At 40.0% G+C, this 14,114-nt stretch overlaps 1 protein-coding gene across 2 annotated transcripts; it reads left to right on the forward strand.

Moving 5' to 3' along the window:
- The first annotated feature begins 1,058 nt into the window (after positions 1 to 1,058).
- si:ch211-106h11.3 (CCN family member 1) lies at positions 1,059 to 12,651 on the forward strand. Of its 2 annotated transcripts, none has more exons than XM_036213359.1 (5): positions 1,059 to 1,352; positions 3,144 to 3,357; positions 5,351 to 5,779; positions 6,150 to 6,328; positions 8,865 to 9,024. In XM_036213359.1, the coding sequence occupies exons 1-5, from the start codon at positions 1,302 to 1,304 to the stop codon at positions 8,958 to 8,960; spliced, it is 969 nt and encodes a 322-aa protein (XP_036069252.1). In that variant the 5' UTR covers positions 1,059 to 1,301; the 3' UTR covers positions 8,961 to 9,024. The 2 variants fall into 2 exon arrangements, with proteins under 2 accessions (XP_036069252.1, XP_024128728.1); XM_024272960.2 differs by lacking the exon at positions 8,865 to 9,024 and adding an exon at positions 11,547 to 12,651 and having other exon boundaries at positions 1,063 to 1,352.
- Positions 12,652 to 14,114: the final 1,463 nt, after the last annotated feature.

Genomic DNA, 14,114 nt, shown 5'->3' on the forward strand with positions numbered 1-14,114 from the left:
GCTGACTGCGGAATATTTAGGAAATTTCACGACTGGATTTGTAGCACAGGTGGCATCCTATGACAGTTCCACACTGGAATTCACTGAGCTCCAGAGAGTGGAACATTCTTTCACAAATGTTTGTAAAAACAGTCTTCACACCTGGGTTCTTGATTATTTACACCTGTGGCCAAGCGATTACTACACCTGATTCTGATCATTTGGTAACACTTTTGCTAATATAGTTTATTTGACTTTTAAGTCCAATTAATTTTTGTTTTTAATATTAGTTTTTTGCCTGTTAAAGATGGTTAACTTTATGTAGCTGTTTAGATCTTGCTATTAACCTTGTGATTTCAGGACTCTGACCAATTAACTAAAAGTTTTAATTTATAATAAACATAAAATAAACACCAGTTTCACCAACTGTAATAAGTCACTTTGTGCGGTTTTTAGTTGAATTTTTAACTCAATCTCCAATGTCTGTCAAACAGCAGCTCAGGTCCAAAAAATAGTCAGTTTCCTGTATGCTTCTTTGTGGAATGATGAATTTGAAATATTTGAGAGCAAATGTGAACATCAGTCAATGCAGGGTCCAAAAACAGCAGAAAGTAAAACATAATTCTGCACTGGAAATGATTGTAAATATTATTTCACAATCGTCCCTCATTCTGGAGTTGATATTTTATCAGACCAGTTCTTTGAAAGTGTTTTCATAAAGTGGAGTTGGGAAATTCCTGTCTGTTTCCGTGGCTTCCCCCCTCAGTATGAACACACCCCGCTAACAGTCCGTGTGTTTCTTTTGCTTTTCACAAAGCAGCAGCCTGACAGAAAAGCCTGCGTGTAAAGAGAACATTAAAGCATCAAAAATATTATTTTCGCACATAGTTGGATAAATAAACACTCTAAAGAAATGCCGGTCCGCTTTGGAATGTAGTAATTCTGAGTTTTTATGAATGACTGCATTCATGCTTAGCCACGCCCACCACTTCTCTTTCATCCCAGCTCACAGTGCGGAAGACACGCCCCTTTTCCCTTTTTGGAGTCTCTGCCGGCGCGCCCTGCGCGCTGATTGGTCGAGGCAGGAATGGGGTGGGCTGTCCGGCCGAGAGAGCTGTGAGCGGGCTATAAAACCAAGAGTCGACTGTTAATCTATGTAAGCGTTGAAGTGATGGAGGAGACGTGAGGATCATTTACGAAGCTGGATTTCATGTTTGTGGATAAAATATCTTCTGTTCGAGCCTTCTGGATGAATACTTTCCATTTTTAGTCCGTAAACTCTCCAAACGGCCGCTCGTCTTCCATGTGAGTCCTCTGACAGCATGAGGATGCAGATGATATTTGCTGTCTCGGTCCTGGCGACAGTCGGGTTGGTGAGTAGGTGTCATTTACTGTCCTGTGCAAACCCCATAGGAGACTCACCTGATACTTTTTAATGAGAAACATGCATTCAACTATTGTTTGGTTCATTCTAAACGATAACTGAGAGTTTGATCAAGTTTAGCAACGACTTAGGTTCTCAAAACAGAAAAACTCGCCTTTGTGAAGCTGAATCTTGATTTCCTGACTCTATTTCAGACCTTAAGGCTGATAAAAGGAAGTTATATATAATTCCTGCTTTAGAAATACAGAAACAAATATAAACACGCATTTATATGGAGAACAGAGAACAAATAGAAATAGAAACATAGAAATAAAGAACATAAAATTATACTATATATATATAGAGAGAGAGAGAGGGGGGGGGGCATAGGAATACATCAGACATATAGAATATAGAAATGCACATAGAAATAAAGAATATAGAATTATATATAGAAATACAGCATATAATGCATATATATATATATGTGTGTGGGGGGGGGTGTAAAGGAATATAGAGAACCTATAGAAATACGGAAATATATTTATAAGAATCTAGAATATAAAACAAATAAAGGCACACATATACATATATAAATACATAAAGGATAATAGAATATAGAATATAGAGATACATTTAGAAATTAACATATGTGTGTGTGTGTGTATAGGAATATATAAATATGAAAATATATTTATAGAAATCTAGTATATAAAATATATAAAGAAAAAAATATAAAGAATAATAGAATACACAACAAATAAAGAATTTAGAATTACACAGATATATATATATATACATTTAAAATATAGAAATCTTTAGAGAAATATCGAAGTATCTCTGTAAAACTAGAAAATAGAAATATAGAAACAAATTTTAATAGTCATTTCGATCAATTAAAAGTTTGGTAAGTGAGATGTTGTCAAATATGTTTTATTTGAAAATAAAAAGCTTTTTTTAATCATACACCACTAATAGACTAAATATACAGAGACATCCTTAGACCAATAATGTTTATCATAACTGATTAACTGTAAATTTATCATGTGGAGCTCAAAACTCCCAATATGATGATAATGAGTCTTCATTAACATGATTATCAATAGTTACATTACTTTTTGGCTCTTTTTGATGCCTTCATGTCACTTCAGCATCTACCTCAAGCAAATGAATAAGCAACTTTTTTTTATAATTTGAAAATAATTCAGGCGTCAAAGACCAAAGAAACCTTAGGATGCTCTTAAAAGTAACCCAACTACCTGCAGAGATTTGGTCTGTAAACCAACATTGTCATTGTCCTGTACTGTATTCATTAACCCCCCCACACGCCCCGATTGAGCTGTATGGACTCAGATGTTCTCTGGAACATCACTGGTGTTTGTCTGTTTGAGCTCCCGTCTGCATCAGCTGGGACTCAGAGCTCTGAGGTGTCCGTGGTCAGACAGATTAACATCTCCCTGTGATCTCCGTCCCCTTTGGGAGGTTCTGTTGGGGTGGTGGTGGGGGGTGCGTTTGTTGATACAGATGAGAAACTAAAGATGTGGGAGCAGTGAGGTTGTGGGGGGGTCCCAGAACATCCCTTTCATCCCTAAATGCCAGGCGAATGCCAAGCGGAAGGCGACTGAGGGTTACTGTTACCCTTGTGGGGCTTGCGACAGTGCTGCGTATTCAGGCGGTGTTTAAGCTGCGCACACACACCCACACCTTCAGGAATTTCTGGGATCTGAGTAGCATGAGGCAAGCTTTTGTCCTCTCCTGCTTTTGTCAGTTTTTGTTGTTGATCCTCTGTTTGGTGTCGCAGGTGACCGCCGACTGTCCCGCAGTGTGCGAGTGCCCGGCGGTGCCCCCGGCCTGCCCCCCAGGCGTGAGCTCCATCCCGGATGGCTGCGGCTGCTGCAAGGTGTGTGCCGCCCAGCTGAACCAGGACTGCCATGAAGGGCGTCCCTGCGACCACCATAAAGGGTTGGAGTGCAACTACGGCAACGACGTGGGCCGCACCCACGGCATCTGCAGGGGTACGTGGCTCAGAGGTGGCGGTGGGGGGAGGGAGGGCTGTTTTGGCCAGCTCAAGTTGGGACTGAGTGTGTAACTTCTGGGTGGGGAATCTGACTTCTGAGCCAAGCGGCTGGATTCCTCTTTGATAGGGGCTTGTGGTTTGAAGTCCCTGCCACACTTCAAAAACGGAGCACCTTCACTAACGGAGGTTTCATACAAGTACTTCACTGTGTACATAAACAGCCCCACACAACACACACAGTGGAATTTTTATGTTCATCAGGGGCTGATTCTATATAAAGGAGGGGGGGTGGGGGTATCCGGGGTGTTGTAGTGGCCCCACTGAAAGGTTAAAAAGGGCAGCACAGTGTAAACAAGCTAAAAACTCCCTTTCAAATACAAGAATAGCACTTGGCTTATTTAAGGGAGGATACTGTGTCAACCCCCATCCCTCCTGTCCTTAAGAATCTGTGTCACTTTCATTTAATGGCAGTTGAAAAGAATACTTTTGATCCATTTTCAAAGCATTTCAAAGCATTGCTCTTTTTAGCCAAAATAAAAACACCTGTCATTACTGAGAGCTCTCTGTTTACATGCTCTCTTGCTAGCCCCTCAAAACCCCAACTTAACATTACCGTTGCAACAAAAATGGCAATTACATTTGGATCTATCATACAGTTTTGAGCCAGATACCAGCTCAGACGAGAAATTTAAATGTTTTTATCTGCACCCAATTCACAACAATTTGAATAAACACTCAGAAACGTAATTTTGAGCTTAATTTCTTTTAGATATGTCCTGCATTATCAGAAAATTACCATAAGAACATGTTAAAAACACAATTTTCATCAGTTGTGGGTCTTTGTAGTCTCCCAATAATATTTTTTTTAATTTAAATCATTCCCAGTAGTGTTTCATTTATGATCATGACATTTTTAACCAAAACCTCACAACCTAAATGTCTTAAAAAGCCATTTTTTATGTTGATCTGAAACCTGTTTCCAAAATCTCCTCTGAGGGGGCGTGGCTTTTGCAGTGCCCCCCCCCCCGTCTGATTATGATATCTCTGTGTCTTGCTAGCGTAAATCTTCCCCGCTGCTACATAAAAACATCCATCAATCTGGGTAATGTTCAGCCGTACGGTTCTGATCCGGATGTCAGCTGGACGAGGAAGTGAAGATCTTCATGGACAGAACTTCCTCCAAAATCCTGATTCTTTCTCCTTCCAGTTCACCAAAGACTCTTTTAGCTAATTCTCCAATGTTTATTGACTGTGATCAATACATTCAATCATTGGTTTCTCAGAGTTCTTGATAAAATAATCAAAGCTAACATCAAAATGCTCTTTCATTGATTTACAATCCTTTCCAACTGCGGTCAAATGAGCCGCCGTTCACATTTCCGTGGTCACATCAAGAAGCTCCGTGGAGTCTGGTGGAGATTTTCCAGCGTTCTCAGTCCTGCTACCGTAAGTATTGGATGAAACTCACACCAAAAATCCAGTGATGCTGATTTGACCACAGAAATGTGAACGGCGGCTCATTTGACTGCAGTCAATGTGAAGATACCATCTTCTCTTCTCCAGAACCTGAACTAGACACTAGGAACAGATGAGGGTTTAGTGCATGTGCAGCAGAGCTGTTGATGGAAAGAAGATCATTCATTCAGACAGAGTCTGTCCAAGACAGTTTGATTGACAGATTTAAAAGGAGAAATACTCAGAAATGCAAAAACAAAATGATTTCTTATGACATTTGTTCTCTTTCAGAAGAATAATGAAAAAAGTCATAGGTGGACATTCTTTGATTTACCGTAATTGTTTTAATTGTTAACACGATGATTCCAGTCGCTTGTGCCTCTTTTCTCCTTCAGAATCGACTGGAATCATCGTGTTAACGATTGAAAAGTCACAGGATGTTAAAGATTTTGTGATGTTAAAGGGTTAAAAGCATCAAAATAAAGTAAGATTTAAATGATTATTTGTGACAAACGTCTCTTTTCTCATCACTGCAGCAAAAGCAGAGGGTCATTCCTGCGAATACAACGGACGCATTTACCAAAATGGGGAGAATTTCCGGGCCGGTTGCAAGTACCAGTGCACGTGCATCGACGGGGCGGTGGGGTGCGTGCCCCTTTGCCCCAGCAGCATGCCCATTCCCTCCCCGTCCTGCCCCGCTCCGCACCTGATCAAAGTTCCCGGCCAGTGCTGCTTCAGCATCAGCTGCCACAAGGGAGCCACCATCGCGTCGCCGGGCCACCAGAAACCCTCCCTTCCACCGTTGCCTCCGTATCCGTTTATTCCTTACCCGGCATACCCCTACTCCAAGCCCTACCAGAAGCTGTACCCTCACAAACCCAAAAAGGAGAAGGCCACCTTGGGGAACGAGCTGCTGGAGGTGGAGCGACGGTGGGAGAAGCCACGTGGAATCAAGCAGCCGAAGGGTAAGCGAGCTCTACCTCAGAGTGCCTTCTGTTTCCTCCACACGGCAAAGCATCATGTTTATGTTTTAGCTATTTTAGCCGCTCGACGCACAAACAGCCTCAATGTGAGCTTTTTCCAGGGCCCGTGTTAGCTTTACGTGAGGCTTGTTTTCCACTGGCTCCTTGCACACCAGAGGTGCTCTCCCCCCTCCGTCACCCGGCTCTCTGTAATCACCCTCTCTATGTGTCAGTGTTGACTGCGCCGTGAATAAGGCCAGTGTGCTTTGCATCCCCGTACCTCGGCTTTTCCCCACCTGCTCCCGACTGCCACTTCTCTCCCACTTCTCCCAATCCACACATTTTTACATCTTTACATCTTCTCTTTAATCAGCCTGGAGTCAGATGGGAGACCACTGTGTGGTCCAGACTACGTCCTGGTCCCAGTGCTCCCGCAGCTGTGGGATGGGTGTTTCCTCTCGAGTTACCAATGACAACGCTCGGTGCAAGCTGATCAAGGAGACGCGGCTGTGCAACATTCGGCCCTGCAGCTCCATGTCCATACCAGTGAAGGTGAGCCATGCCATTGATGCATTTTAACATTCCTATAAAGCAGGGCTGTCAAACTCAATCGCACAAGGAGCCAAAATCCAAAACACTGCTTAGGTTGTGGGCCGAACAGAATAAACATTTATCGAACACTCTAAAACTAAATTTTTAAAACTTTAAAAAGCGTAAGAAAACTAGATATATAGCATTACCTGTGATAATGCTAGTGTAAATGCTGTAAGCTGAATTGGTTGCTGAAGATGCTAGTGCTTATAGCTGAAGATGCTGAAATTGATACCTAAAAACCCTAAAGCTATTGCTAAAAATACTGAAGTTGATAACTGAAATCACTGAAGCTAATAGGTGAAAGCACTGAAGCTGATAGCCAGCTAAAATATTAGCTAAATGACCAATTACCCTAAAAAAACAACAATGAAATTTTGGTTAGTTAAAACAGCTAGCATGTAGCAGAAAAAAGTAGCTAAACTTCAAAATAGCCTACAAACTGAAAAAAGCCTAAATTAACCAGAACAGCTAGCATGTAAATATGAACCAAACATCCAAAACAGCCTAAACAACAAAACAAAAAACAGCTAGCATTTGGCTGAAAAAATAGCTAAATATAAAAATAGCTTGAAAAACTGAAAAAGCCTAAATTAGCCAAAACAGCTAGCATCTAGCTGAAATATTAGCTAAACTCCAAAATAGCTTAAAAACTAAAAAATGCATAAATTAGCCAAAATTGCTAGCATGTAGCAGAAAAAATAGCTTAAAAAAACTGAAAAAAAGCCTTAATTGGCCAAAACAGCTAGCATGTAGCTGAAATATTAGCTAAACTCCAAAATAGCCTTAAAAATCTAAGTAAATGCCAAAATAGTCCTAAAAGCTAGTAGAATGACAATTTTTAAAACTCTAAAACCATAACTTTTTATCATAATTATGAATATTAAAAAAGGCAGGAATATTATTCCAGAAAAAATCAACTTAAACCTCAAATAACTTTAAATATCTTACTCTACATACAAATATATTTTGTCAAAATTAGAAATAAGTTAGAAATAAGTTAGAAATAAGCGCAAGATAACATTTGGCCATTAATAACAATAAAATAAAATGATCTGGAGGGCCGGATCCGGCCCCCGGGTCTTGACTTTGGTACACGTGTTATAAAGCGACTTTTTGGAGACCTCTCCTACCAACAACCACGGAGTCCTGGCACGGCGCAAAATATATTCAGGAAAGAATTGCTCTCATGGGGTCGTTGGTATTAATATCACGCCATGTGTACGGCTCTCACTCCGCCTCCCTGTAGCTGGAGCCCCTTTATGCTCTATTCACAGTCTTGTTGCTGTGTGGGAAATGTCCCCCACAGGGTGAACGTGGGGCCAAATTCAAGCTAGCTTCACCCCATTCGTGACTGCACCACTGTGGCTAAATCGACATCATACTTGAACCTTTTCCCATCCCGGAAATATTTTCCTAAAACACATGGTAATTGCCCAAAGTGAAGGGAGAACTTCAGTGGAGAAAATTAAGATTTTTTTTTCTCCACTTGAATTTAAAAAAGCAAAGATGAGCTAAAGTTCAGCACGTGCCTTGTTTAAGACCCACTCTGATAAAAATGGTGTATGTAACACCTGAGCAACGCTTAAACACAAAATCTTTACCATACTGTAACTTTTCAACTCAATCAGCTTAATTCCAGTAGATTCTGAAGGAGAAAAGGAGCTCCCGTCGCTTTTCTCCTTCAGAATCTACTTAAAAAGTTACAATAAATCAAAGAGCATAAACACTGGAGCTCTGGTGTTAAAGGGTTAACATGTTATTGTGACATTTTTATAATGATGGAGGACATAATAGATAGCTGGAAAAAAAACTTAGGTTAGCCAAAACAGCTAGCATGTAGCTGAAATATTAGCTAATATTAGCACTCAATTTTGTAATTGTAGACTCAGACAGCACTAGAAAATGGCAAACGCACTATAAAGGGAGTAGGGAAGGAATTCACACATGACAAACAGTATAAAAGGTTGCAAACCCCTGCTTTAGGAGAAACTCGTTCCAATCAAGTTAATTTCCAAGTTTCCTTCTTCTCACCTGAACTCGGATCTGTCCAGACTCCCACACCGTGGGTGGCAGCTGCTCGATCGAGCCGCTCTGCTGCTTTCTCGTATTTCAGACCCGTCGCCCTCCTGAAACATTCCTCCTCCCGGCGTGAGCCTGATGGGTTTACACGCACCTGTTTTCACTGGGATAACTAAGCGCTTGAAGAGCTGCTTTGGGTTTTGAAACCGACTGGTGTCAAGCCTTTGCTGGCAGGCGTCTCTCTCTGGCGCTCGTCTGTTGTCCTGACCTTTGTTTTGTTGTGGTGTGTCTCTGTAGTGAAGTACTTTGACTCTGTTTTCCTCTTCTCAAATGAGTCACGGCTGTGCGGATGTAACACATCATAAAGTCTGTTGGATTTAGCTCGTTTCTGTGAGTTTCCAGCTTTTAGCCTGTTTCCTTTATGCATTATGTATTAAGAACAGCAGCAAACTAATTTAATTTGTTTTTATTTCAGATGTGGTGCAACTGCGTTTACACCCGAAATGTCCCTGTCTGTTTATTTCAATCATCATTTTCATGTTTTGGCTCCAGATCATCACTAATTACCTAAAATGACAGCTGTGTGAATAAAATACATTACTAGAGATTGAATCACAGAAAAAAAACATTTATGAAATGCTGTTTCAGATGTAGAGCCTTCGGGTTTTAGGAGAGGAAGGATTTAAAATTAAGCTCCAAATGGCTGAATTGAAATTTAAAAAGAAAAATGTAATAATAATCATCTACTAGACGTATTTATTGGGAAAAAACTAAAGTATGACAAATCTGTATTATCAATGAAATCAAAGAAACAATAAAGACTCAAAACAGAATACATGTAAATAGTGTTTTCACAATAAAATATTTAAAAAATGTTGTTTTTCTGTAAAATTAACGCAAATACATGAATAATGTTAGAGTAAAGTTAGTGTTTCAAGTTAAATTGAAATTCCACACATTAACATTAAGCACACAAATGCAGAATTTAAAAAAGTAACCCCACTTTTCTTTTGAAAAAAATATATATAAACCAAACAATCTTTAATATCTAAAATATTAAAATAAAAGTATTTACGTCATCATGAACATTCAAGTTATGATACAGTATATGCAACAATAACATTTACTTCCATATCTTTTTTATTTAATGTAACAGTGACTGAAATATTTGTTTGGTTTCACCTCTATTAATCCTGTTATGTAACTATTCGTGTTTATCCACGGAGCAAGTAATGACATTACTGCAAAATGTGAATTAAAATAAGAACTGATCTGCTAATTCAAATAAACCAGAATTTGTGTAAAATCTAAAAACAGGTTTTTGAGGCAAATAAAAAAAAGAAGAAACTCTAGGGGCATTTTCTGATGATGGAGGGCATATATAAAGAAAATAAAGATTAAAATTGTATTTCCAAGTATTTGTTTATAGGGCTAGGTATCACCAATAATTTCCAGAATAATTTTCACCTGGATCGATTCAATTCTAATTTTTTTTCCTATTCCTCTGATCCACTCACTTCAATTTGCTTCAGCTGAATTTTAAGTTGTACATTTAGACACATTTGCTTAGAAATACAGTAATAACTTATATATGTTTTGAAGATTTTCATATTAATCTGATACAGTTCACATACTGTGAAATGTATTAGTGAAATTCTGATGAGATTGTCTATTATATACAGTGTTAGATGGATTCACAAACGAAGAAGCTCCAACAATTGTTCTGCCTCTCCTGGAGGGCTTTTCAGTTTGGCCACTAGGTGGCGATCACAATGTAGCATTACCTTTTATTCTAGAAGAAGAAGAAAGTATGAGCCAAAGAACTGTGCTTTAGACAGGGTTCCCCAAAAAAACGACCTGAGAGCCGGATCCAGCCCTCCTCTACATTTGGCCGGCCCCCCAAACTGTTTTGGCTAAATTAGACATATTTCCAGTTTTTTGGGCTAGTTTGGCATTAACCTAATGGTTCAGCTACATGCTAGCTGTTTTGGCTAATTTAATTTTTTGTTTAGGTTTTTCGGCTAATTTGGCACTTCACTAATATTTTAGCTAGCTATCAACTTCAGCGTTTTCAGCTATCAGCTTCAGTGTTTTTAGCTTTCAATTTAAGCATCTTCAGCTATTGATCTATCACAGGTAATGCTATATATCTAGTTTTTAAAATGTTTTAGTATTATTTTTTCTGTGAAGATTACAGAAATAAATTATTTAAAATTTGGCTATGTGTGGCTTTCTGTAAACCATAAATGTTTACGTTTAGGCTGAGATTGTTACATCACAATACACGAATACATGATGTTTGGGGACTGCTTTAGACCAAAAATGGTTAAAAATTAAAGGAGTTTGGAAAATTCATGCCTGCGCGTTTCTAAAGATGTTCATTTAGTTAGCAATATTAGTTTATGTCAATCGAGCGTTAGCATTAGCCGTCCCATGGGAAATTCCATTATCGATATACGTTAGCATTAAGCTAGCAGACTTTAGCTTTATGCGTTAGATCGATCTCTACTTTTATGGATCGATTATTGATAAATTGACCTTGGATGGCTCCAGATCGATTAATCAATTTCACCAACCCAGCACTATTTGTTTATTGAAATCAGTGAGAATCAGAATCACATGAAAATAGAGCTAATTTGTGACGTAGAAAATATGCGGTGCGATCCACAAGCTTCCTGGTCTGAGCTCTCAGCATCGAGGAGGGGAAGGAGGCAGGGTTCTAAATGGCCCTGCCCAAACCTCGGGGGTGAATTTCTGCCGCTCTGCAGAAACTATGTTCAAAAAACATGTTTTGATTTTGGCTAATACATGTCGTACTCATTGTTTAAAAAAAACAGAGGGAAGGCTTTTAAAATAGATCAAGCAATGATCTTAGTGGGTTTTTAAATCCAGTTTTTACACGGGAGAACATTCCTTTTATTTATATATATGTATGTATGTTTATATATATGTATATATATATATGTGTGCATGTGTATATATTATGTATATATATACATGTATGTATGTGTGTATATATATATATATATATATATATATGCATGTGTGTATATATATATATTTGTGTGTGTGTGTATAAAAATGTTAATAAAAAATACAGGAGAACATTCCTGACGGCATCAGCAGCTCTGTACACTCTCTCCTCCTGTGTCCACAGAAAGGGCGGAAGTGCTCTCGTACCCACAAGGCCCCGGAGCCACACCGTTTGTCCTACGCCGGCTGCAGGAGCACCCGTCTGTACCGACCCAACTACTGCGGCGTGTGCCGGGATGGCCGCTGCTGCTCCCCCCGCCGCACCCGCACGGCCACCGTGACCTTCGCCTGCCCTGACGGCGAGCGCTTCAACAGATCCATGATGTTCATCCAGTCCTGCAAGTGCAGCGACGAGTGCAACCACCTGAACGAGGCGGCGCTGCCCCCACAGCAGTGGCTCTACGGGGACACCCACAAGTTCAAGGACTAGTGGTACTCGCCCCCCCACCCACCTTCCACCTACATTCCTCTGTGAAAGCAGGCATTTACCCCCCACACCTGTACCTGTCATAGAGTAGCTGTCTTTAGTCTATCTGTCTGAAACAAGCCATTAGAACATCTCTTGTGGATCATTTGAGGAAGGAGAAACGTCCTGGACTTCAATCTTTGGGCCATAATCAAACATTTATGAACTCTTAAAGACTTTTCCTGAGCAAGATGGAGTTTAAAACTGGCTGAAGGAACACATGAGGAGCTGTCAGGAGGACAGAAGGAGGAGGAACGTCTCACATCTTCCGAAAGGAGCTTAGTTTGTCTTTCCAGAGTATTTATTCATGGTATTTATTGTCAAGACAGACGTGGTGACGCAGCGGCCTGTCACCAGGAGAGGTGACGCCGCTATGTTTGGAGCATCGGTGTGACGGGGGCAGAACAGCTGAGAGCTGTCAGTCACTCGGAAGAATGGAGGGGGGGACTCCCACGGATCCGAGACCTGACCCCAGAAAGCCATATTCAGTGATGGATGTGCAGAAGCGGAAAGACAGATGGACCCGACGGGCCCAGGTTGTTTACACAGATGGACTCATCTGCCGCCCGGCTTTCTCAACAAACTGAGACATTCAGCAGGCACCAGAGTAACACGCCGTCTATGTCGGCGTCGAGAAGTCAACCACCTAATTCTGCACAAATTACAATCTGTGAGGGGGAAAGCGGGAGAAAAATCAGCCTCTTTCTTGGGTTTGCTGTAAAAATAAAATCTAAAAAAGCGCGTGTGCGCTGAGGTAAACATGTAATTTGTAACCTGCGGGTGGAACCGCTCGGGTGCCTGTAATTAAGCAGCATGACATGTCACTGACACAAAACTCCAACTCATGCCTTCTGCTGGAGAAACCGCATTTTCTGATAAACGCTGCCTGTAAAGCCAGAGAGCTTTATCCCAAACACAACCAGGAGCCTAAATAATATAAGGAGAGTAAAAAAAAAAGGTCTGAGTGAGGACGCCAAGCATCTTTCTGGACTGGTGCTTGGATTACTGTGTGCACCTTAAGACAGATATGAGCAACGACCTGACTGTGTGAGTTGTAAACCGCTTCGCATTGGTGGTTCTAATATAGAAACTTCATTTATTTTTACTGATTTATTCTTGTTTTGCAGCTTTTTGACTCTGGAAAATAAAAAAATATCTTGTAGTTTTTAATTTAAGCATGTTTGTCTATGTAGAGGATGTGGCTTAGTTACTGATTTTTTTTGGTTTTGTTAAACAGGGACATTATAGAGCAGCTATGTACAGATGCAGTTTCAGTTTGTTGGTAGTTCTACCTGCTGTTTATTAAACTGTAGTGTTAGATTAACGGAGAACAAAACAGGGTTCAGATCTGAGCGTTAACTGTTGAGAGCATGATGATTGTAGGACTGGTGGTTTATGTTAATACCACCTGTATTAACAGCATGTTCGTTGAGATGAAAAGTTATCCTGTTAAACTTGTGAGGTTGATTAAATTGTCATTCTCTCCTCTCGTTTCTCTAAGAAGCTGGTTAATCTGAAACTTGTTTTATATTTCTGAATAAAGACTTTTTTTTTACCTTTAAAAATGTTTTTTACCACAAAAATAATCTTGGTGTGTTGTAATTCCTCAAATGACCACTTGAGGCTGGCTTTTTCAATGATAAAAAATTACTTCTTGATGGACAGAAAATGAAAACTTTTTCAGGGGTTTTCTGTTTATGACCACTGAGTTTAAATCTTTCAGTACAAAATTCCACATTTTTAGAAAATTGTGGAATTGGGAGAGTAAAGTTGGGTCCATTTGGCAGTCTTAACTTTCAGAAACTCAGGTATCAGAGGTAAACTCATCCATTGCTCAGGGCAGGGGCGGGCTTACCCTTAAGCAAAGGTAGGCGACTGCCTGGGCCCCCCCAACACCTTTGGGGCCCAAACTGAAGACTTAAAATATTTCTAAATATTACTAAAATATATTTTATGGCCATCATTATATGACTATGTCACAATAAAAAAAGAAAAGAAAATCACTGAGCATTTCCATTGTAAAATGGACCTATTAAACAGTTCTGACTTGTGCCTTATAGAATAATAGAAGGGTAGAGTTGGGGCGGAGCAGCTGTTACCAACAGCTGATTGGCAGAAAGTGATGACGACATTAGAAAGCACCAATATAGCGCTAAGCTAACGTTTCCAACGTTTTCCTCTTTCTTCTTCTTCGCCGCCCAGAATCTTCTTTCAAACATAAATTCC

The sequence above is a fragment of the Oryzias melastigma genome, linkage group LG8 (assembly GCF_002922805.2).
Source record: "Oryzias melastigma strain HK-1 linkage group LG8, ASM292280v2, whole genome shotgun sequence".
NCBI classification, from domain to species: Eukaryota; Metazoa; Chordata; class Actinopteri; order Beloniformes; family Adrianichthyidae; genus Oryzias; species Oryzias melastigma.

Bases quoted from the DNA above. Each gene is read 5' to 3' on its own strand.
- si:ch211-106h11.3 (XM_024272960.2), top strand. From the start codon at position 1,302: ATGAGGATGCAGATGATATTTGCTGTCTCGGTCCTGGCGACAGTCGGG. The intron at 3,358-5,350 runs GTACGTGGCTCA...TCATCACTGCAG, and splicing joins CACCCACGGCATCTGCAGGG to CAAAAGCAGAGGGTCATTCC. The intron at 5,780-6,149 runs GTAAGCGAGCTC...CTCTTTAATCAG, and splicing joins TGGAATCAAGCAGCCGAAGG to CCTGGAGTCAGATGGGAGAC.